The 23,112-nt window shown below is 38.9% G+C and overlaps 4 protein-coding genes across 6 annotated transcripts; 2 read left to right on the top strand and 2 right to left on the bottom strand.

Annotated features, from left to right (window-relative positions):
* The first annotated feature begins 3,699 nt into the window (after positions 1–3,699).
* Positions 3,700–5,394, top strand: LOC131317931 (probable aspartic proteinase GIP2). The gene has a single exon (XM_058347635.1). It carries the CDS (start codon positions 3,749–3,751, stop codon positions 5,117–5,119), a length of 1,371 nt encoding a protein of 456 aa, XP_058203618.1. The 5' UTR covers positions 3,700–3,748; the 3' UTR covers positions 5,120–5,394.
* A 3,450-nt stretch (positions 5,395–8,844) lies between these two features.
* Positions 8,845–11,751, top strand: LOC131317930 (probable protein phosphatase 2C 55). Of its 3 annotated transcripts, XM_058347634.1 has the most exons (4): positions 8,926–9,199; positions 9,600–9,787; positions 10,083–10,401; positions 11,167–11,751. In XM_058347634.1, the coding sequence occupies exons 3-4, from the start codon at positions 10,105–10,107 to the stop codon at positions 11,602–11,604; spliced, it is 735 nt and encodes a 244-aa protein (XP_058203617.1). In that variant the 5' UTR covers positions 8,926–9,199; positions 9,600–9,787; positions 10,083–10,104; the 3' UTR covers positions 11,605–11,751. The 3 variants fall into 3 exon arrangements, with proteins under 3 accessions (XP_058203615.1, XP_058203616.1, XP_058203617.1); XM_058347632.1 differs by lacking the exon at positions 9,600–9,787 and having other exon boundaries at positions 8,845–9,199; XM_058347633.1 differs by having other exon boundaries at positions 8,883–9,787.
* A 719-nt stretch (positions 11,752–12,470) lies between these two features.
* LOC131317929 (RNA polymerase II transcriptional coactivator KELP) lies at positions 12,471–15,942 on the bottom strand. Its single transcript, XM_058347631.1, has 3 exons — positions 15,474–15,942; positions 14,741–14,846; positions 12,471–12,838 (listed from the first exon to the last, which is right to left on the bottom strand). Exons 1-3 carry the CDS (start codon positions 15,816–15,818, stop codon positions 12,744–12,746), a joined length of 546 nt encoding a protein of 181 aa, XP_058203614.1. The 5' UTR covers positions 15,819–15,942; the 3' UTR covers positions 12,471–12,743.
* A 1,090-nt stretch (positions 15,943–17,032) lies between these two features.
* LOC131317928 (uncharacterized) lies at positions 17,033–20,063 on the bottom strand. Its single transcript, XM_058347630.1, has 3 exons — positions 19,740–20,063; positions 18,250–18,495; positions 17,033–17,362 (listed from the first exon to the last, which is right to left on the bottom strand). The coding sequence occupies exons 1-3, from the start codon at positions 19,985–19,987 to the stop codon at positions 17,326–17,328; spliced, it is 531 nt and encodes a 176-aa protein (XP_058203613.1). The 5' UTR covers positions 19,988–20,063; the 3' UTR covers positions 17,033–17,325.
* Positions 20,064–23,112: the final 3,049 nt, after the last annotated feature.

Raw genomic sequence — 23,112 nt, 5'->3', positions numbered from 1 at the left:
TGAAGCAGGCTCCAAATGGCGCCACAGACGCCGATCTTTTGATCTTCTACAATGTGGCTGTTTCGACAAACCTATTGACAAGAAGAGTCAGATAAAGGTGCTGTGGAGAAGCGTATATTGCGTTACATTACTAAGGTTCGGGCCACCGATACCCTGATCATGTTGTCTGTGGGTAGCAAGGAGGTGTTCAATGAGTGAAGCCTAATACCATCCACTTTACATTGACGCGAAATACTCATCGGATTAGATATTCGGATGGATTACTTCTGAGTAAGCCGGAGCAGTACTCAGTGACTTTGACAGATCTTTGGTGTATGGAAGCATGTAGTAAGGTCCAATGAATATGTCTCCAAATATTACTGAACGAATTGATGCCGTTGTAATGATGATAGTACTGGGTAACCAAGTTGGAGACCCAGCCAAGCGTACCATCCATCCCTAAGCAGCCAAAAGCTAGGCCTTTGAATAGGGACGAATCGGCACATGAGAAAGGAAAATCGGGCGCCTTGTTGCTGGAAATCACGCTATGCATTCCCACTCGGTGATTCCGTTGGTAAAAAGCTTGTCCGTCCATGAACAGTAAATCATTGATACGAACCACTTGTGGTGTTTGTGGACCCGTTGCAACCCATGCGTCCGCTTTGCATTCCCAAGACCCACAGTGGTCAGGCCGGCATTAGGCAATGGCCTGTGGACTTGTAAATATTGCAATCGAACCACGTGAGTTGAGTTGGCCACCCAAGTCAATGACTCTTTTGACCGCGTTTTGAACTCCACTTGATCAGCCATCTAAATTAAATATTAGATGACGGGGCAGTTCAAAGGACACTTAAAAAAACACCTAAAAAGCAGATCTCCAAAAGCACTCGTAAAACGTACTTATATACTATGGTGGCATTTTGGATAAAACGCCGCCAATACCAAGGTTGGTAATTCTACATTTTCCTGTGTTACATCTACCTTAAATTATAATCTTCTAATTAGTGAGTCCTATTACTTTGGATTACCAAAGTTGTACGTGTTACTATACTTTTTGGCATTAGACCACTCATAGGTAACATGGTTGGGTTGGATTCCACTCTCCTCCCACTCACAGGTAAGAGTCTCTCAGTAAATTAGAATCCAATTAAGAAACGGGAGAGAATCCAATTCATTAAATTTACAAAATTCTTTGTAATACTCCAACCTAACTACTTGTAGCATATTTGAGTAAATATTTAAGTATGACACAAAGTTCATGATGTGGACACAAAACGGCACGTGTGGTTTTCGAGAGATTATTCAGTGCCCTTGTAGCACCACATGACAGTGCCCCAAGCCTCTTCAAATCACACATTACACTAGTATCTACACACTTAGTCTCGGGTCTCATAAAATTTTGTAGTTGAGAAGAACTCTGGGACACCACGTGGTGGTGCCTTCACATCAATGAATAATTTTTCGTGGTTTTGGTAGTCCTCAACTCAGGAATTTCTAGGATTATATATGTACTCATTGGAGCATCTTCATGATGAGTTGGTTCAACACCCCATGTGTTAAAAGCTTCCATCAAACCCATTTTAAAAAAGCTTGAAGACGAATATTATTAAGGGCTTGAAAACAATTTTTTGGGCTGGTATTGAAGCGCACTAGAGAGTTTGAGCTTGGTTCGTTTGAAAATTTTTATGCTCGAGCTCTACTGGCGTTCAGTTCGGTTCAAGTTTGGGCTAGCTCGATGCAAAAAAATTGTTTGAGATCGACTTGTTTACGGTACGAATTGAGCTGACCCAAGCCTTTAATAAAACTGAGTCTCGAACTGCTTTCGAACAACTCGATTTGCTTGCAGCCCTAATAATATCTATGTGTGTCTACGAATTACAATTGGTTCCTATGGCGATGATGGAGTAGGTATGGTACCGTAAAGTCTACAAATTATCCTTAAACGTGCTTAAGCAAACGTTAGAGAGTACTCTTGTTCAGATATAATACACTATAGACTCTGAGGAGTTCAAGTGAAAAAAAAAAACATTAGAGACTCCTGGGGAGGGGAATTTCTCCTCTCGTGGGTATTTTCCGTCTTTTGATCCTAAATTTGGGAGTTTTTCTCTTTTTCTTCCATCACCCCATCCTCCTCCTCCCCAAACCTCCATCCGGCCCACCCCCTCTCCTCGACAACTTACGCGGGTTGGGCCGATCTGGGACCAGATGAAGCAAGGGTGGCTTGGTCTTTTCCAGCAAATAAGTTGCTCGATCCTAGGCGACGAGTTCCGGCGACATTGACGGTGGCCGGAGGTTTCATCTCTCTAATTTTCCATTCATTCTTCTTATCTTTAGCAATGGTTCGTTGTGATCTCCCTTGTGAAATGTTTCCTCCCCTTTGCAGGGACTCTTCTTCGCCTTTGTGGGTGTTTTTTAATGGTGGGTTGGCGTGTTATTTTTGTGTGTGTGTGAGTTTAGGTTTGTAGGCGTATTAGTAATAGTGCAATTTATTGCTTGGCTTGTAAGGGTTTTGAAGGACATGTGTTTCTACTTGAAAAGTTTATCTGCCGTTACTGTTGTTCACGCCTTTATTAAAGGATGGATGTTCTCTTTGTTTGTTTTTTCGATAATTATTACTAATGGTACTGGTTATCCTTTCGAAAAAACAAAACCCAATTCTAATCAAGAGATAATTTAATTTAACGAAACATTGTCTCGGTATGGGTGCCCAGACATTTTTCTTCAAATTTTAAATGCGACACTATCGAGAGGATATGCCCTTATCTAAAGCACATAAATATACTATCGGATTGTCTAATATTCATTTATCGCTGTACTCGTATCATTTATTTAATTTAGATGTATTATGTGTTTTCCTGTGTTTAATATGTCCTTTTAACAGTTGTATTTAGTGGTACAATGAATTTCTTTCCCTTTCAAAAAAGAATTGTTTAAAATTCAGTACTGTTACGTTAATTGAGCGTCAGGTGCAAAACTTTCGGATTGTTTTATATATCTACTGTTCCCGACATTTTTTCTAACGATTACCTTTTTCCATATCGAAAGAATAACTTTTGCACTTTACCTTTCTATAAATGTAATTAAAATCTTGTCTTTCTTTACACAAAGTTAATTAAACACGTGACAAATGATACCAATTGTTACGGTAAAAAGAACAAACCCACAAACAACAGAAACAAGCAATCGAAAGGCGATATACATGATTTTGACTTAAGTAATTTGCCTAATCGTACTCCACGGTGTATTGGCTGATTTCACTATGATGAAAAGATGAACAACATTACAATAGGAAGCAACTCTAAATTTTCTTTTATAGTCTAAGCAAACTAGCACATCAAAAAATCCTACAAAACATGCTCCTCACAAAATTCTGCATGCCTGTTTGTCCATACCAACTTCACTCTGGACTAGATTCGTAGAAATTTCAAATTCGTCAAATCTATTCGTGGTGTCCATACCAACTTCACTCTAGACTAGATTCGTAGAAATTTCAAATTCGTCAAATCTATTTGTGGCGGTCCGGACACCAATCTCATGGTGGTCTGGACTAGGGTCAAAAAAAACTGATCGGTCTTCACACTAATTACGTAACACCGTAGAGTATTCATACCCATCATGAATGCCATTATGCCAATACGATCATTGCCATTTTCGGACAGTGCATGGTGTCATTTTACAAAACATTATCCTCAAAGTAAACAAATGCGCCACTGCCGAGTTTGAACTTATTTAAAGTACCTAATGGACAATTACTTGCAGATAGTCTTCAATGGCTTCTTCTTCACTCCAGTATCTCTTTCTCTCTTCCCTTTCCATCTTCTTCTACCTCCTCTCTCACTCATCAGCCGCACAAATAGCACTCCAACCCAAGGGGAGCACCGCAATACACCTCCCCGTGAGGACAAACACCACCTCTCACTCTCACCAATACTACACCACCCTTGAACTCGGCGATCGCGATCCCAGCACGTTGAACGTGATCCGGAACGAGGTCAGTGTAGTTATCGACCTCGGCGGCCAGCGCACGTGGATCGATTGTGATAAATACAACTCCACGTCCTATCGTCCGATCTCTTGTGGGTCCCGCAAATGCGAGGCCGCTAAAGGGATCGGATGCATGGATTGCACCCTGCCGGGTCCGCCTAGGCCGGGGTGCACCAACGACACTTGTGGTTCTGACGCCTATAACCCAATCAAGAACTTGCTTTACGCCGCAGGCCTAGGCGAGGATGTCATGGAAGTGTATTCGACGGATGGGCAGAGCGCGATTTCCAGCAACACGGTGCCCGATTTCCCTTTTTCGTGCGGCGCGTCAGCCCAATTAAGAGGCCTAGCATTTGGCACTATAGGAATGGTCGGCTTGGCCAGGTCCCCAATTTCCTTAACTACCAAAATCGCATCGGCATTTAAGTTGCCCCATCCCAAGAAATTCGCTCTCTGTCTCCCGTCATCTATGACGGGATCAGGGGACATATTCATCGGCGGTGGACCCTACTACATGCTTCCTTACACAAAAGACCTATCCAAGTCACTTGCCACCACTCCGCTCCTTATTAACCCGGTAAGCACCGCCCCATTGTACTCAGAAGGCGATCCGTCCGACGAGTATTTCGTCGATGTGAAATTTATCAGAGTGAGTGGTATTCGTCTCGGCTCGTTCAATGCCTCCTTGCTAGCCATTGACAAACAGGGTAACGGCGGGACGAAGCTAAGTACCGTAGCCCCACATACGGTTCTCCAGAACTCCATCTACCGATCAGTTGTCAACAAGTTTGTCAAAATGGCCGCATTGAAGAAGATCACACGGGTGGCATCGGTTTCACCATTCGGAGCATGCTTCGACTCGAAGACCATTGGTACTTCAAGTACGGGACCAGATGTGCCGGTTATCGATCTGGTTTTCCAAAAGGGTGTTTATTGGAGGATTTACGGAGCTAATTTGATGGTGAGAGTGAAGACAGGTGCTTTGTGTTTAGGGCTTGTGGATGGAGGGGCAGCGCCAAGGACCTCGGTGGTCCTGGGAGGGCACCAGTTGGAGAACTATCTTGTTGAGTTTGATTTGGGTTCCTCAATGCTTGGGTTTAGCTCTTCACTTCTACTGCACAACACTAGTTGTTCCCACAACAGGATTTTCCAGTAATAATGTGAAAAACGTATTGTGTAATGTGCACTTTCTAACCGGATGGCTTGTTACCGGTTATTATCTGGTTGTTTCTTTTTTTCTTTTTCTAGCTTTATGCCTCCGTTTGAAAGATTGTTTTCCTCGTTTTGTTGGGCTTTCGTTGGGAGTCGTCGTTCTTTGGTTTGTACACCGGATTGTAAGGGATCCATTTCCAAGTCTCACACAAATAATCAGAAATTTAGAATCATTCAATTCAAGTAAAACGTGATTTTAATAAATAATCAGCTTGTATGGATCGATCATGTTCTTATCAATTTACGAATCCGGTGATTTTTTTTTTGTAGGGACCTTTAAAATTGATCATGTGAACTATCCATTCTCTTTTTTCATTCTGCCCAAAAAAAAAAAAAAAACTATCTATTCTAATCAATAGAAAATCTAATCTAACAAACCATTGTCTTGGTACGGGTGCCCAGACAGTTTTCTTCAAATTAGTCTAAAATTCACTGCTACTTTAATTCAGCGGCAGGTGCAAAACTATTTCCTAAGAGAATTTTTTTTTTTTTTTTACGGGTGAGTTTGCGGAGCTCAATCGTGCGCATCCAAGAGTGTTTTGAATGCTTCAAATTGAAATTTCGGTCAAAATTAAAAAGCATTTCTCAATCATTGATTGCTGAAATGGACAGCCGAGATTGTACGGAGTCCTGAATAAATGTCTCTCTTCTCATAAAGGCTGTCAATTTTTAAAACTAAATTAGTTTTGTATTATTTTGTACTGTATCTACTTTTCCTGATCATGCACTCACCCGACGGTTTCTATTAAATCTGAAAGAATAACTTTTGCACAAGAGTATTCATACCCAGGAATGCCATTATGTCAAATACAAGAGGCGCCTGTACATGGACCAATCCATGGTGACTTGAACACCTTAAATTTTTTTTCCTTAGAATACATATAAAATTTTTATGCTAGTCTTGTTTTGAACACTCAACTTAAATATCAATGAACACTCAACTTTAATACTCTTGAACATCTAACCCAAAAACAATTGAATACCAAACAACTAATTGGAACACTCAATTACAATCCAATTACAGCCCATCAATCTAGGCATGCAATTCATACTTGAACACCTAACACATTACCTCAAACAAAACTCGCAATTCTAATGGAAAAAAAATTATAGTAGTAAAAAAATAAAGAGAAAATGAAGAATCTAGTGGTTTATATATGTATTATGCTCTGCATTCTCTGTCCATCTCCTTTGTCAATGGTATAATTGTGTTAATTTTGCATTCGTGGCAATAACTACTTTATTATTTTTTTGTCTAGTTAGCTTGTAGAATTACGGACAAAGTTGTAAAAAAATTCAACTACATTGCACAAAATTCCGTTAACTTGGATGATATTCCTTCGACTTTAAGGCTACAATAAAAAATCTTATCATGTCATCCAAACGAACAACATATTTTCGAAAAGGTCAGTCTCAATATTGTCTACTATGCAATACGACAACTTAAAAAAAGTTTAAATTTTTGTTTAATAATATAGTGTATATTTTTAAGTTCTCATTTTGCCTCGTAGTTAATTGTTTTAGAATAGATGTTAGGTTTTTTTATCCACACTATTTATACTAATATACGAGGTTTTGCACATATATTATTGGTCAACACACCAGCTAGTAGAGTAAAGGTAATTTACGAATACCTTATTACAAATTCTTGGAGCCGCCACTAGTCAATACCATTGTCATTTGCGTATAATGAATAGTGTCATCTCGCCAAACAAATGACTACGGATGTTGTGCTGTAACCATAAATGATCCGAACCCTTCATTTTTTTTTCAACTTATTTTTCAAAGAACTCCTTACAAAATCAACTTAATCTTATATCGGTAAACCTTAATTCTTATTAATTCAAATTTCGGTCATTTCATTTTATTTGGTTGTATTATGTGCCCTTGGTTATCATCGAGTGTGACATCTCCATCGATTTTTGGCCCTTATAGAGGTCAAAAAAATGATTAATCATAAAGAACCTTATCAACACTATATATTGAGTTCATTTTTTAATAGGACTCTTCGAAAACTATTTTAAAAGAAATGAACAGCTCGGATCATTCATATGAAACCCTAAAGTGGGTCTCACCCACCCTCCACATAATGTATGAATTGATCAAACTCTTACAGACTCCCGAATTATGTACACCGAATTGTACAGGATTCATTTTAAGGTCTCACACAAATGATCAGAGATTTAGAGTCGTTCAATTCAAGTAAACACATGATTTTAATAAATAAAAAAACAAGCTCATTCGAATATCGGAAAAAACTTGATAAGACAGAATTGAATGAATCGATCAAGTTCTCATGAATTTACAAATCAGGTTTTTTTTTTTTTTTTTTTGCAGGAACCCATGAATTTGTGGCTTAAACAAATTGAATGACCTCGATCATTAATTGGGCTCTATATGAAATTCACGTCATCACCTGGTTATGATAAAGTAATAAATACTCTTCCATGATGTGTGTTCCATTCTCACGAAGACCAAACATGTGAAACCTTTGAGTCATTAGAGTATTGCTCGGTCATTAACTTCATGACTCCGGAATTCATCAAAATGCGTGAACAAACTAACCCAGATAATGTGGACATACGGTTATAAAAAAGAAAAATCGAAAATTCTAACTTCACATTCATTTACACAACACCCTACACACCCAAGACCGGCCCTGGGTTAAAGCCCAAGGTGCGATCGCTTTAAGCCCATAAATTTAAGCAAAAACTAGAGCCTCATTTTCCCTAAAAGATATGTACATAAATTATATATATTTTGCTTCTCATGTACACACAATATCAATCATTGGTCAAGTGGTGCGTGCTTGAACATTTTATCTAGGGGTCCCATTTTCGATACCTAGGAAGGCTAATTTTTTTGCCTAGTGGTGCGGGCTTGAACATTTGATCTAGGGGTCCCATCTTCGATACCTAGGAAGGCTAATTTTTTGCCTTGTTGTTCTGACCCATTTTGCCATTTGAAATTCTGCCTTATTTTTTAGGGTGGAACTATGATAGATAAAATATAACTTTTGCACCACTTGCATAAAAAATTAGGTTGTTTTAGCGGTAGTAGACTCTAAGCCCAATGTTCATAAAAGCACACCATAAATGTTTGGATAGTTTTTTATTTTATTTTATTTCTTCTCATTTTTTTAATTATATTTTTAATATGAACTAAACGAGTAAATCACTGTTGATAATAAATAAACCAAAATAATTCAAAAAATTATGATATAAAAGGTTAAGAATAAATAACTTTATATTGCTAAAACTAGTCTTCTAACGAGAGTAAAATTAATTACATGATTAGTTAGGAAAAAAAAATTCGTAACATGAGCAGTGCTCGTTATGCTTAATTCATTTTTTATGGTATAATTTTTTAATATTATTTTTAGTTAAATTATAGAACTTAAAATACCTTGTATAATCCTTTATCTTGTATTAGCCCCCTAGCTTGATTTTTTTTTCCTTTTCATAAATCTAGGGCCTCAATTTTTATTTCGCTTTAGGCCTCACAAATGTTAGGACCGGCCCTGTACACACTCACAATAGGGGTGGGTTCCATACACACTAAGTGTGTAGTATGCGTAGACTCCACCCCTATTATGAGTGTGAGTGTGTAATTAGGAGCGGAGATAGAATGATCGTAAAAAGAACTCATATGCATGCAAAAATTCTCATTATTAACAGGTGTTGGACTGCGAGGTGGTGTGCATTGCTGAGTGATTAAAACTCCCATAACTCTATACAGTCCTACACACAGTGGGAATCCATATCCATCTCTTTCCCAAAACATGTACGTTTCCTAAGAAAACTAGGACTCGTTTCCTTAAACACTTATCATCGGAATCATACGTAAATAGAAATCGCTGAAGCTACATTTCTATCTCAAAATCCTCTACGGCTCTCGCCAATGTTAGGGTTCTTCTCCTCTCATTGTGTTCTTCGCAATTCGCTTGATCTCAAATTCAAAGCCCTGCCACTGTAACTAGACGAGATTTCACCATGAATTTCACTGAGCGTGTTTTTTCCAACGGGTATGATGTACATTCTTCACGTCTGTTTACGAATTTGTTTCTAGTTTGATCGAATTGATTCGTCCTGTTTCACTTCTACGTACGTGATTTTGATTTGGGTATTAATCTGGGTTTGATCCATGCTGAAAAATAAAAAAACTTCGAACTTTCTAGGGTTTGCAATTTTGGGTTTGGTTTATGTGCCTGCGAGTAAAGGGAAAAAAAATTTAAAAAAAAATAGGGACAATACTTTGGATACTGATTTCGATTAGTGTTGGTCCCACATGCATCGTTTTGTGTAGGTCCGACACAGTTCAATACTGAAAAGTTCGTATCTTTTATAGGTTTTGGGATTTTGGGGTTTTGTTTATGTGCCTTCGAGAACGCGGAACCAAAATTAATAGAAAGATACTCTGGGCAGGTGTGTTCTTCGCAGATTCAGAAACATCTAGGTTTGCAGCCGTTCGATTTGTGTTGGTTCCCCATGTGAGAATGACGTGCATCAGACGGGTCTTAACACATCTGTGTCTTTGTGTTTGTAGCACTGCTAAAAAAAAAGTCAAAACTTTTACGGCCCTATGGATTGTGAGAAATGGTGTGATAAGAAAAGTGAGCCTTTTGCATACCTAGACATTTTTCGTGAGATTTTGTGAGAAAGGAGAACTAGCCAATCAAAAGATATCATTTTTGTACTTCTCTCACCTAATTACTCGATCCAAATAAGTGATTTGGCAAGAAACACTAATCCTTTCTTTTTTCTATCAAACCCCTCAATCCGAAGGGGCTGTTAAAGCTGTTCCAAACGAAACCTACTTATGTGTAGAACGTAATACAGTATCTTATCCCATTGAGGTTACGATTATCAAAATATCAACTTATGTTTACTTTCTTTGCTTTGACTAAGTTCAAGGGAAAGAGGGTTGAAGATGGTATGTGGAGCTTTCTACATATCAAAGGCGAAGGAGTCAAAGCCCCAAGGGGATGATGCCCACTTCATCTGTGCAGAAAAACAAACAGTTGGGGTTGCAGATGGTGTTGGTGGGTGGAGTAAATCCGGAGTTGATGCAGGACAGTACGCTCGGGGCCTTATGGCCAATTGCGTCAAGGCAATTGAGAATGTAGAAAAGAGTGAGGTTGATCCCAGATGTGTTTTGGATGAAGCCTACAGAAACACCAATGTTGAAGGATCCTCAACAGCTTGCATACTTACCCTCAAAAACAATGTCAGTGTCTTTTCCTTCTTTATTTCCTTTTTCTTCTTGCATTTCAATTTGGATATCTAGTTATGCTTACAACTAGGATAGACAATGCAGTGGGGTACCCGGATTATCTATCCTGTCTCTGTTTCAGGATTCGAGAAGGCATTTGTAACTCGTTAAGGTATGAAGCGAGTTTGGGTGTATGAGCCTTGTTACGGGATTCACAAAGGCATTTGTAACCCTTTAAGGTAAAAAGCCTTTAATCAGCCCCAGGGGCCTGGCTTTGTTGCTATGTATTAAACCTGCAATGGTCTTATAGTTGACATTATAGGGAAAGAGGGTTTTATCCGTACTTCATATAATATTAGTCTTGCCCACTTGTTCAAATTAAAATTTTCGGCTATGGATTTTTTATTGTTTGGGATTTGTGATATGGCTACAGTTGTGAGGTAAGTTATTGGATGGGTCCTGTTTGACTTTACATGGTAGTGGTTTTATTTTAATAGTACTATTGCGCAGCTCTCCACTTTTTTTAAAATGGGTCTGCTCTCCACTTTAGTTTGGGATTGGGGCGAGTTTGAGCCTTTAAGGTGATATGAGGGGTAAATAAACAGGAAAGGCAGAGTGCAGCCCATTCAATATCCCCACTTTGCCAGTCCAACTTACAGAAACAGGTGCGGGCGCATACAAAGCTGATTTGTGGAGCGAACTAGTTTTGCGAGAGAGTGGGAACCGTAATGTACTTTATGCCATGCCTCTAGCTGAATTGTTATTTGCTTATTTTTACAGCATGTGGTCGTTGCAAATGTTGGAGACAGTGGATTTATGGTGATTAGAGAGGGCAAAGAAGTTTTCAAATCAAACATTCAGCAACGCAGATTCAACTGCCCATATCAGCTAGGAAACAAGACATCATCAGATCGCCCGAATGTAGCACAGTTGTACAGGACCCCCGTAGTACCAGGGGACGTGATTGTCATGGGCACGGATGGGCTGTTGGACAACATGTTTTCAGAAGACATTTGTCATATTGTCAAGATGATAACTGAAAGTAGTTCAGAACCCGAGCAGGCTGCTTGGGCCATAGCAGAACATGCTTATAATAACTCAGTCGATAGCCTTGCTCCTACTCCTTTTACGCAGGCTGCAGTGATGGCCGGAAAAGACCGTCTTGGTGGCAAAGCAGATGATATAACCGTTATTGTGGCTTACGTCGTCGTGAAATGAATATATCGATGATTCCGGCTGCTAAGGGTGCATAAAATTTGGTTTGTAGGGATGTTTGGTATATTAGGTAGATTGGATGGGCTTCTGAACCCTATTTATCAATGAATGTCTATATCAGGGTAATATTAATAATCAGGTTTTTGTGTAGTAGTTTAAAAACTTTCTTCCTTTTGAGCCATTCTCTCCCCAGCTCAAAGTGAGAGACGGTCTGCTAGCTGTGGTAGTATGGATTGAAAAATGATTCAGTGCCGCCAAGCTCATCCAAGATTAAGTTTATTGAACTCAAATCAATGTGTTTGTGGTGGAGAGGCGTTAAGCACCACATGACACTGTCCCAAAAGTACTGATTTGGGGACCCACCAACTCTTTGGCAAATTGATGTCTAGCATTATCTGATAAGTTAGTGTTCTAAAATAAGAAATTAATTGGTAATTAATCGCTAGCAAGACCCATCCAATTAGCTCTGACTAATGATTAATTGCTAATTAGACCAATCCGATTAGTTTCGATTAATGATTAATTATCAATTACTATTTAATATGCACTGATTAATCATTGATTAATTCAATTAATCGCTCAAAGGTGGCTGTCAATTCAATTAATCGCTCAAAGGTGGCTAACCGCCTGACTAGCGCCTAACTACTTTCAAAACATTGCTGATAACTTGGTATTCGGTCATTGGTCTATTAAATCCTAATCCGGGAGATCCCTGTCCATTACCTGGGAAAAAAGAAAACGACATCTAGTGGACCATACATGTCCTCCTTCAAGTGAATTGTAGGTTTCCTGGTTTCCTTTTTTTTTTTTTTTGGGTCAAACGGAAAATCTGGTTTCCTATATTCGAAGTAACATCCGCAAGACTTAGATTTATCCCCAATTAAGAAGACATTTTTTGAAGAAGATTACACAGAAACTGGAAGCAAAACAAACCCAATGGTTACAAAAGAGATCACAAGAACCATGAACCAGTTGTACAATTGAAGAGCATTGTTTTACCAACCATAAGGTCCACATCAGCCCGAAAAAGGGCTCCGTAGAAAGACATACTACTACTCCTAAGACTTGGGAAGATTATCACCACAATTTTTTGCCATTAACAAGTACAAAACCTGCAACGGTTTTCGATATCAACAGGACGATCAATTCAACCTTGACTCCATCTTCCTTATGGCCTTCTCTATAGCAGGTACATTCTTCTTGAAGGATGACCATTGCTCAGTTGTCAAGCTTATTCCTGGAGATAAAATGGTGGAATCAAGCATTTGGTATAAACAGGACAAATGACAATGAACAACGGATTTAAGCATAAAGGGAAACTGGCGCTAACGAGCTTCCATTAAAATGCTAAAAAGTGGGGGGGGGGGGGGGGGGGGGTGTGGGGGTGTGGAAAAGACATCTTCTCCTGATACAGGCAAACATAGTGAAGATCTACATGTAAAAGCACTAGTATTTACAAAATCTATGCGAAATGACAACATACTTATCCAGCTCACAGAACGATACAACACTAGCAGACTAACTCAGAGGGACTCTAGAAGTCCTTTTTAGTATTCCGTACTTTTGACCAGTGATGTTGCAGTCCCTTGTTCATCATCATCCCTTTTTTCCTTGTCAATAATAACAGTTACAAATATAACGGTTTCTAAGAAACAAAAACAATGCATACTGCAACTGCAAGAATGTCCATATCGCAGGGGTTGCAACAGGTTACACCGTTACACTGGCAACTCCCAAAGGTAAAACACATTACAGCTGGAGAACAACCAACTTGCATAACACATCCTTACTACTCAAAAATCAAAGATTCATACAACTTAGAACTCAAGTTGAAGAAAATAACTAACTAGTTGGGAAATATCCTTTGAGGTTTTTGAAGACAAGTAGTACTGAGAACTCATTTGTGAAAAAAAATTCCTCAAAAATTTGCACACGCGTACAATAAACCTATCTGCTAAGATATCAAGCTAGATGGCATAAAAGTTGAAATACTAAACCAGTAAAATGGCGGAAACAACTTAGATAACTAGACTACTTGATACCAGCATCAATGCCCAAGTAAAACTAGTTATACGAGCTAAAATAGCAAAGGAACCACCCAAATGTCACATATGCAGAAATACGCACCCTTTTTTGCATTTCCGCTACTGAAAATCACAAAATTAACCCACTAATGGCCAAATACAATTAAGAATTCAATCCCTAAAGCTCAATTTGAAATGGACTCTTTCATTCAAAGTTGATCATTTCCATCCCTTCCCATTATATTTCAATGCTATGCAGTAACAACTGATAACAAATCCAATTTCTACCACACACCTTTCCCCCACCCCTTCCCTCCGTTCCCTTTAGATGCCATGCTAAGACTTTCCCTACATAAATCTTCCCCTATCTTCCTCTTTAGTACCAATGCTCAATCTTGTAACTATTTGGGCTAACCATAAATTGATAGTCAAAAAAACAATTGTGGTTCCAAAAAGCATGGCCAAAGTGTTGATTCTCAACAACCAACTTTCAATAAACACGAAAGGGAACAGCAGAGATTACTTCCACCATGTTGATGTTAGTGAGTAGTAATTGGAGTAAAAAATTATTGGGGATTGATAATAACAAACGCACTGACAGTAGGTACTAAGAGCTTGGGGGCAAATTTAAGGTTACACCTTACTTAAAGGAGGAAGCTGGATGTCTTAAAGAACACAAGAAATTTTCTTTCCCATTACAATCAAGATTGATCAGATAGAACCTCTCTCTCTCTCTCTCTCTCTCTCTCTCTCTCTCTCTCTCTCTCTCTCTCTCTCTCTCTCTCTCTCTCTCTCACACACACACACACACACGTATTATTTCAAAAAATGCACAAATGCACACACAGATGATCAACAATAGAAAATTTACCAAATTCAGAGACAGTGAATAGAAGTGCAATGATATCTGAGATGTTACTGTACTAATGGTTCCAGAAACCAACTTGTGCAGGGTGAAACATAATCCCAAATTCAAACTTCTCATATCCCCTATAACAAACAAAACTCGGCATGTGCTCACCACTCCACAATTTTTCCAATACAGTTTACAACAACAGAGCAAGCCCGACAACTCAAAGAAGCACACCGCAACGAGTTGAATGAAACATTATTACCTTTTGAAGAAGGAAGGTCTTTGCCATCTTTACTATAGAACTCCCTGATAGACACCAAAGTTTTCCCTTTGAAATCCTGAATTGTCACCCTTCTCCTCCCAGACAGCTACAATAAAACAAATAAACAAGATAGCTTCACTGCCTCAGTCTCAGAAAGCTATAGAAACAACCTCTACACGACTTCCTAACCCTAATCTAAGTAATGTTTCTAACTTCAGTACAAAAATTGCTTTGGCTTGAAAAAAATTGCTCAAACATTTATAGATGCTCTAAGCCACCGAATGCAAAATTTAGGGATCACATTATGTTCAAACCCTCACCTAAACTCTCTCACAAAATCCACTTTTTGATCAACAGAAACATCAAATTAAATAATAAAATAGGCTAAGATATCTTGGACTCAAACTTTGGAAGACTATTTTTCTCCTCCCAAATTTACAATCATGCCATAATGAAGCTTCTACTCGTATTTGAGCTTGCCCATTGGCGTCTTCGGTACCAAATGAAGCTTTTAACAAAATTTACTTGAGTAAGAATATAAGTAAGGGCTGCAGATGCTATCACTCATAGATATCTCTACACATGTACTGATCGTAATACACCATTTGCACAATTTAGGGTTCACATTCTGTTCAAACCCTCACCTAAACTCTCTCAGAAAATCTACAACTTAATTGAAACAAACATCAAATTAAGTACATAATAAAATAGATCAAAACATTTTAAACTGAACCTTGCAAATGATGAGATCGCCGTTATCATCGTACTCTTTAGCACCGCCGCCTCTCTTCCTCTTCCCATGTCCTCCATCATCATCATCGTCACCTTCTCCTTCCTCCTCCTCCCCTTCGACGGCGTCGTTTCTAGCTTCGTTCACGTCCGGTTCGGGCTTCTGTTCGGAGAGGTAAGACTCGACGACTGTCCTGACGAACCGCTTCCGGTCCGGCGGGGAGAGGTCGACGCCGAGCTGCTCGGAGGCGGCTTGCCGGATCTTGTATTCGGTGGTCTCGTCCATGTTGGAAGACTTGAGGATCTGCAGCACTGTTTCTTCGATTTTGGACTGGAGTTCTGGTTCCATGATTTTCTCGGAGACAGAAATCTAGGGCTTGCCAATTGGGGAAATTTGTTGATTCCGGTTCAGTTAAGCGAAGTGGCAAAGATCCCGTACATAGCCCAAGGGTCGGTCCGTTTATGTTATGTCTTACTCGTTATTCGGGTCAATTTACGCATACCTTAATTATTCTCAATTCAGTAAAAAGCACGTCATTTACACCGAAACTAAGAGATTTCAATATATATATATATATATATATATATATATATATATATATATATATTCTCTCTGCACCATGGTTGGGAGCTTATTGTGGCTTCTTTCTGCACGCATTTAATTAATTGGAATCATTCATCTTCTAGATCTCTTTGAGAACAATGACCACGTTGCTTGATGAGAAAAAAATATCGAGCAAGTCAAAAAATATTTCATTGGATATCGTTTTAATATGTTTTCGAAATGCATTTATGTTTCAAATTGGGTTTAATTAGAATCATTCATCTTCTAAATCTCTTTGAGAATAATGACCACGTTGCTTGATGAGAAAAAAATATCGAGCAAGTCAAAAAAATATTTAATTGGATATCTTTTTGATATGTTTTCGAAATGCATTTATGTTTCAAATTGGGTTTTGATTTGGTGTTTCAATTATTTCTTTTTTGCTAGACGATGTATTGTAAAAATATATTAATTGATAGTATTTTATCTAACATAATTTTTAACGTGTATAATGTTCTCAACCAGCTCTGAAAAAATAAATAATTTTAATCATTGAAGTGGTTTGAAAATGAGCTTTCACAATAGGCAAACAGGACGGTCTAGTCCCTTATAATTGGCCGGAGAGTAGCTGATTATTTAAGTAGAGTTACACAATGCACCCGTATGTAAGCTATTTTCCCACTCACATTGACACACAAAATAAATCTGGATCTTTTTGGAATTCCATTTTCTAGATCGATTTCTTGGAATTCCATTTGATCAAGCTATAAAGCACTTGTTTGGAATATGGGTTTAGAAATATACACGAACACAAGAAATGTTAAGGTGCGCCTAACTCTTATTCGAAGAGTTCAATGTGTTTGGTCACACGCATTCGTGGATGGTAAATTGAATCCTAACGACAGCCCTACATTCGATCCAAACAATGTGAACCTGCTTTCAAATGCTTTTCTCTCTTTGTTTTGTAAACTCTCTGGTTCTCTCCATCGGTTGTATCTCGTATATCTGCAGGGGTGGTCTTAAATCCAGCTCACAATGCAAATGCACCGTAGTTCTTGATCCTTACCAAGAGATGATATCAGTAGGTATGGGTATAAGTACAGTAGATAAAAAAAATAAAAATGCACCTAAGCATAGGCCAACCGAAGCACCTTTGATATCGTTGTTGCTATATTGGAAGTAGAGAAATGAATCACATTTACAATTCCACCTAAAATCGAGGGCGAGCCAATGCCATATATCTGTGACGTATAATCCACAGAACAGCAAAGCAATTGGCAAAGAGAGAAACCACAAAACTTCCAGTGAAAAGTTACTTCTTGAATTGCCTTGGTCCTTGATTCTTTTTGCTGCAAAGAAAACAAGGCATAAAGAATGTAGCATTAAGTCCTTCAACACAACGATTTTACAACACGAAACAGAGAGACAAGGACATAGAGTAGATTCATTCAAATGATCGAACTCTGATATGTTGGCAAGAATGTGCAGCATTGCTGAGACTAAGAATATCAGATAAAGAAAACAGCGAAAAAAGATTATCAGATTACAATAAACGTTATTTGTTGTAGAGAGTGACGGTTGCCAAGGAAGGCGCCACTGTCGAACGGTGAGATAGTACTGCTCTACTGGACGGATTTCTCTTTGGCTAAGATTTTTTCCTTGCCAAAAGAATCAGATCAAAGCTACCAGTATGCTACAAAACTGAATCATTGAGCATAAGGCTGATAATTTTTTTCCCCGTCATTTAAAAGGCTAGGTAAAGGTATTCTGCCAGTTCAAGTTCTTAAAAGCCCATTTTCTTGATGCATAATCTGTGGCAAACGATTCAAGATTGCACGGCTTTGAGAATAAAGCAAATTGTCCTCTCTTTTTTGTTGGTATCGCCCCCGCAATTTAACCATGATCAACCCCCTCCAACATGGAAGTCACACAGCAATGTGTCAATTGTGTCCGAGAGTACGAGTTGGCAAGCTAGGGTTGTGAGCGCTCTAATAAAAGGGAGAGCAATTGTCTATTTCCAGCTCAAAACGCACTACATCTCGCATGCAATTACATTTCGACCCAAGATTCTCCGCATCTGCTTGGGTCATGTGGAACAAAGCAACTAAACTTATCCCAAACAGTTAAGGATAACCATTCCCACAATATGCAAGTAACATGGTACAAACTCCAAAATAACAAGTGCTAGCATGGGAAACAATTTCCCTAAACATGCCATATAGGAATCCAACCAAACCTTGATTTAGCCTCGTCGCTAGTCGCCATGGAAACTTCTTTCCTCCCCCCACTTCCAGAGACAACCTCATCCATGCTTTGCCCACGTCTTCGATACCTGCCACCAGATGCCACAAATCCTGGACAAGGCCTGTAGGCTTTTATTGGCCACCAACCAAATCCTGGGACTGTTGCGATCCCGCCTTGAATCCTTCCCTCCCCATTACATCCGCTCTCTAGTTTTTCTCTCCCACATGCCTCACAACCCCTGTACTCCAATTTCAACAGTAATTTAACATACAAAAGGAGCATTCTACTCAACAAGATCATCAATGATCAAAACCATAGCATCAGTGAAGTGAAAGAAAAAAAAAAAAACGAGGAAACCAATCATCTAAGATAAACTACGCTTCCATCATGCACCCAATAGGAGTAAGTATCACTGATTACATTGGACGACTATATTTCCACAATAGAGTGCTATTACAGCTATGTTGAATCTACAAGCTGTAAGATTTATTTTACCTAATTCAAAAGACTTGAAGTGGCACATTAGTCACATCAATAAGAGTGATAATACACCACTAGCCCATTCATATGAGTTTAGTGGTAGTTTCAAGTAAGCCTATCAACTTCCCATTATCCCCGTTGTGTTAACTTTAAGATCCCATCATAGAGGGAAAATGCTTAGCCTATCATCTGCATATATCTAATATACTCCATCAAATCAAGGCACTGAGTTAGAAATGGTACTTATATCCAGAGAGTGAAATGGTACTTATATTCGGAGAGTGACAGGATCAGGGACGGAGCTAGGATTTGTATAGAGCCTAGAGGGGAGGCTACAACTTAGAACCTAAACTTTCACATATTCACAAGGTTGTTAAATTTCTAGGTTTTCCTTACACATACTTAGAAATTCAAGCATGAAATCTAAGGAATAATGATCTTCCAGAAAAATAGCCACTTTCTATTCTTTTATTTTATTTTTTTAAAGTCTGGAGGAGCCGATATAGTACATTTTGAATATGTAATGTATATTTTATACTACATATGTAGTGATTCTAGCAAGGTTGGGGAGGCCCGGGCCTCCCCACCCTTGCACTTCCTTGTGTCCCTGGTAAGGATCGCATCTTAAACGGGTCTGTGATATTCAACTTGAACAACAATGACCGGAGGATAGTATCATTCAAAGGAAACTATTTTTTGGTTAGATAACACTCCAATCATAGTAACCACATAATTACGCCCATCCACCACGATATATTTATGAAATTCAGCTAAAAATCCGGGCTGAAATTGTGACCATTCCAGTAGAATTGCGCAGAAATCTGAATGTCTGGAGTTTTTATTAAGTTAGAGTGCAATTTAGACTCGGAGTTTTGTAAAATTGACCAATTGAATAAAACTCAATGATTGCATTAAGCAGATGAAGCTAACAATAATTTCACAAGTGCATGGAATGAAGTGAGTAAAATGTTGCAAAATTGGGTGAAAAAGGCGGAAGACTACCCGGTAGGAGGAAGCGCGTCGGGGGTTGTGGATTCCGGTGGAGGAGAAGGGCTCTCTTGTTCTATTATGACAGGATTTGAAGGGGAAGAAGAAGAAGTGCAAGAACAAAGAGAAGAAAGAGAGATGCGTTTTAAGAGTGTAGAAGATTTGGTGAAACAGAGTGCTTGGCCACTGGAACTGCGTTGGGATACAGAGAGTTGGTTTGGAGTCACTACTACTGAGAGAAAGGAAATGGCGGCTGTAGTCATCTCCACCTCTCTCTCTCACCTCTGCTCCTCTCTCTCTCTCTCTCTCTCTCTCTGCTTATGGCTGTGCAGGAAAGGATAAATGCAAATTGGCCACAAACTTCAACCCTGATGATTTCGGGAATTACTTGACTGACCCCTAAATTTTCACTGCATCCCATAACGCTCCATTGAAGACCGAGAAAGTCTACTAAAACCAAAATTTGTACAACAATATACACAACATGAAAATGTGGGCATTGCATGATTAGTAATTGCAAAGTATGGAGTAGTTACTATTCGATTACCAATCAAATGACATGGAACCAGAATCAAATGCCGCGATCGTGAATTAATAAAAATCATTTTAAGGAAAAAAAAAACTTGAGTGTTGAAATCACTCGTAACTGTCGAGAATCGGAAACGGACGAATACGTACTTGGATCCAGTCGATACGAATGCAATTATTTTACCTCCCACATGTATATCAGGTGCAACAATATCGTATCGAAAGGCAAAAAAACGTTACTTATCAATATCGTAATCGGCCGATTTAAGTCTCCTTGCTTCGGTTCTTCAAATCGCTGTCTGAATAATTAAAGCGGCCTCGTCCTAAAGCTCATCTGATTTTCTACCCTCGCGTATCGTTGACGAGTTGCTTAGGGTGTGATACTGTGATTCAATGTGGCAAGACTCCTAAATATAAGCCTAAATTCTTTCTAATTCTTTCCAATGAGATATCAATTGGTATTTTATTAGCATGAATGTTTACTTGGTTAATGAATTTACAAAAATGCTACTTGCACAACCGTTGCGTTGGTTGTGTGCGTAATTCTGACCGTCTAGATGTATTTGGACGGTCCAAATTTTATAAAAACTCTTTTAAGGAAAAGTTTAACTTTTATGGAAAAGAGTTTGAGCGAATTCTGGTCATTTATTACATCAATAGACGGCTAGAAGTTGATTGTGTGTGTAGCACTTTTGATGAATTTAATGGTTTCTACAAAGTAAACGATTCAGATCATTGAAAAATTAAATAAAAGTTCATATATCTACAATTTATTGCTGAGAAGCCATGTGAAGAGACTGGAAAAAAATAAAACGGCGCCGTACTGAAGCATTCCAACAAATCTCTCGAGTGGAGATCATCATCGTCGTCAAAATGGCGAGCAGAGACACGATCGAACCAGAGAGCCACTTGGTTTTTGACGGCGTCGATGAGCGGAGACACCTCGAGCCATGCCCTCTCACCTCGCCAGAGATTTCCTCCATCGACTCCTACGGTGGCGGCTGCTCCATCAATTCATTTTCCATTTGCGGTGATCTTCGGGGAGGACATTGTTTATTCTGTGACGTGCCCACTTGGGATGACACTCGGAGACCGCTGCTGTGGAATATTCTAGAAGCTTCTGATGATACGCAAGTTGTCTTCTCTGATAACCGGAGTGACATCTCTGCTTGATGTGACATGACTGACATTGACAAATGCAGCTCTGTAATCCTCGAGGGGCGGCGTTCATTACCTCCTGACATATGATGTCATCCGAACGTGGCAACGCACGTGGATAGCTGAACCGACTTGTTCAACACTCTACATCTTTGATAACAACCATAGGCCGTATGATTTGTTTCTTCACAAATTTGACACCCCATGTTATCCAAGGTGCAAAGCCACCTGGCTGAAATCGTTGAGGGAAATCCTCTTCTGTTATTCTGATTTCCTTTATATCTATTATTCCCTCTATTATTGTGATTTCTTGAGTTTTTCTATGCATCATTAAAGATCAGATAGTTATGAAGATTTGGACCAGAACTGGAAAGCTAGGATAAGAACTGTGGAGCATAATTTTGGACAACTGAAGCCGAGGGAAAACCAAATGGAGGAGGAGTACAACATCTAGAAGTGTGTGCTGCACTTGAATGTATCTTTTATCGGCTTGCTGCAATTGAGTGTTGTGCAATTAGTACAGCAGAACAGTCAATAGGATGAGGTTGATCATGCGAAGACCTTCAGCTATAAGAATAGAGAAAATTTGCTGAATGAGAAAGGTTGTGTGCGTGTTCTGATAGCTCGCTTCAACATTTTGAACCGTCTATGCAATCCATTGGGTGTATGAAATACAAGATCTTCATCATCAATTTATATACGTAATGCAGCTAATTTCTGTATAATGCCTTTAATTGAATCCAGATATGCTTCCATAGTTGTGGTGTTTTTAAAGTTGAGCAACTTCCGTTTGAGATCATGGATATGATTGAGATGATGTGCTGAACATATTGTCAAGTGTCGGTCAACTTGATGAGCATGCTGGGATCCAACGACGAGTGGAAGGACTGAAGGTGTTAGAGTTGCTATAATACTCCACATGAAAGCAACATGGGGTCGCTAGAACTCCGAGTAAGAAATTCAGGATTATCCACCTTGTTACAAGAATCATAACAGGCATATCATGCGAAACATATTTGTAGCTTAATTATCAGAAAGCAAATCTAAACTATCATACTAGTTGAACAACTCGTAAGAAGAGTCCTCTTTAGATTTCAGTAAATACCAAGCTTGCATTTGTCGGGAGCTTGTGTAACAGTTGTGTTCCTTTGAAGAAATTAGTATCTTTGAATGCTGACCCACTGAATACCCAAGAACATTTCCTGATGGGACTTTCTGTACGTGAGGTGAATGTGTGCAAAGAATTGTTGCATATTTAGACAAAAGTTTTCTTCGATAAGCTCTACTCCAATCCTGTTTTATGTATTCAGCACATCTAATGATATAATTATGCATTTGCATCTTTCCATGCCCTGCAGGAGCTACGCTTGCAATGTTTTGATGGATATAATTTATAAACTCTATGAAATGCGAGTTAGTGAACGAACCTACTCTCCCGCTCGGCAAGTGATCTCTCTCTCTCTCTCTCTCTCTCTCTCTCTCTCTCTCTCTCTCTCTCTCTCTCTCTCTCTCTCTCTCATGCTTTCTTCTTTCTTTTTCCTTATTTTTGGCTCGACCTCAAATTTCATTTACAGAAGTGGTAAAGCGCTGAACCTGGAGACTGGAACTTACTATGTCAAATTTTTTTTTTTGAAAGGCTTACTATGTCAAATATAAAGATGAGGAATTGAGTTGATTTTAATAGCTTGCGATGAGTACTTAT

This window comes from Rhododendron vialii, chromosome 2a (genome assembly GCF_030253575.1).
Source record: "Rhododendron vialii isolate Sample 1 chromosome 2a, ASM3025357v1".
Lineage (NCBI taxonomy): Eukaryota > Viridiplantae > Streptophyta > Magnoliopsida > Ericales > Ericaceae > Rhododendron > Rhododendron vialii.
The sequence above is the reverse complement of the archived record's forward strand: the minus strand, read 5'-3'. Positions and strand labels throughout refer to the sequence as shown.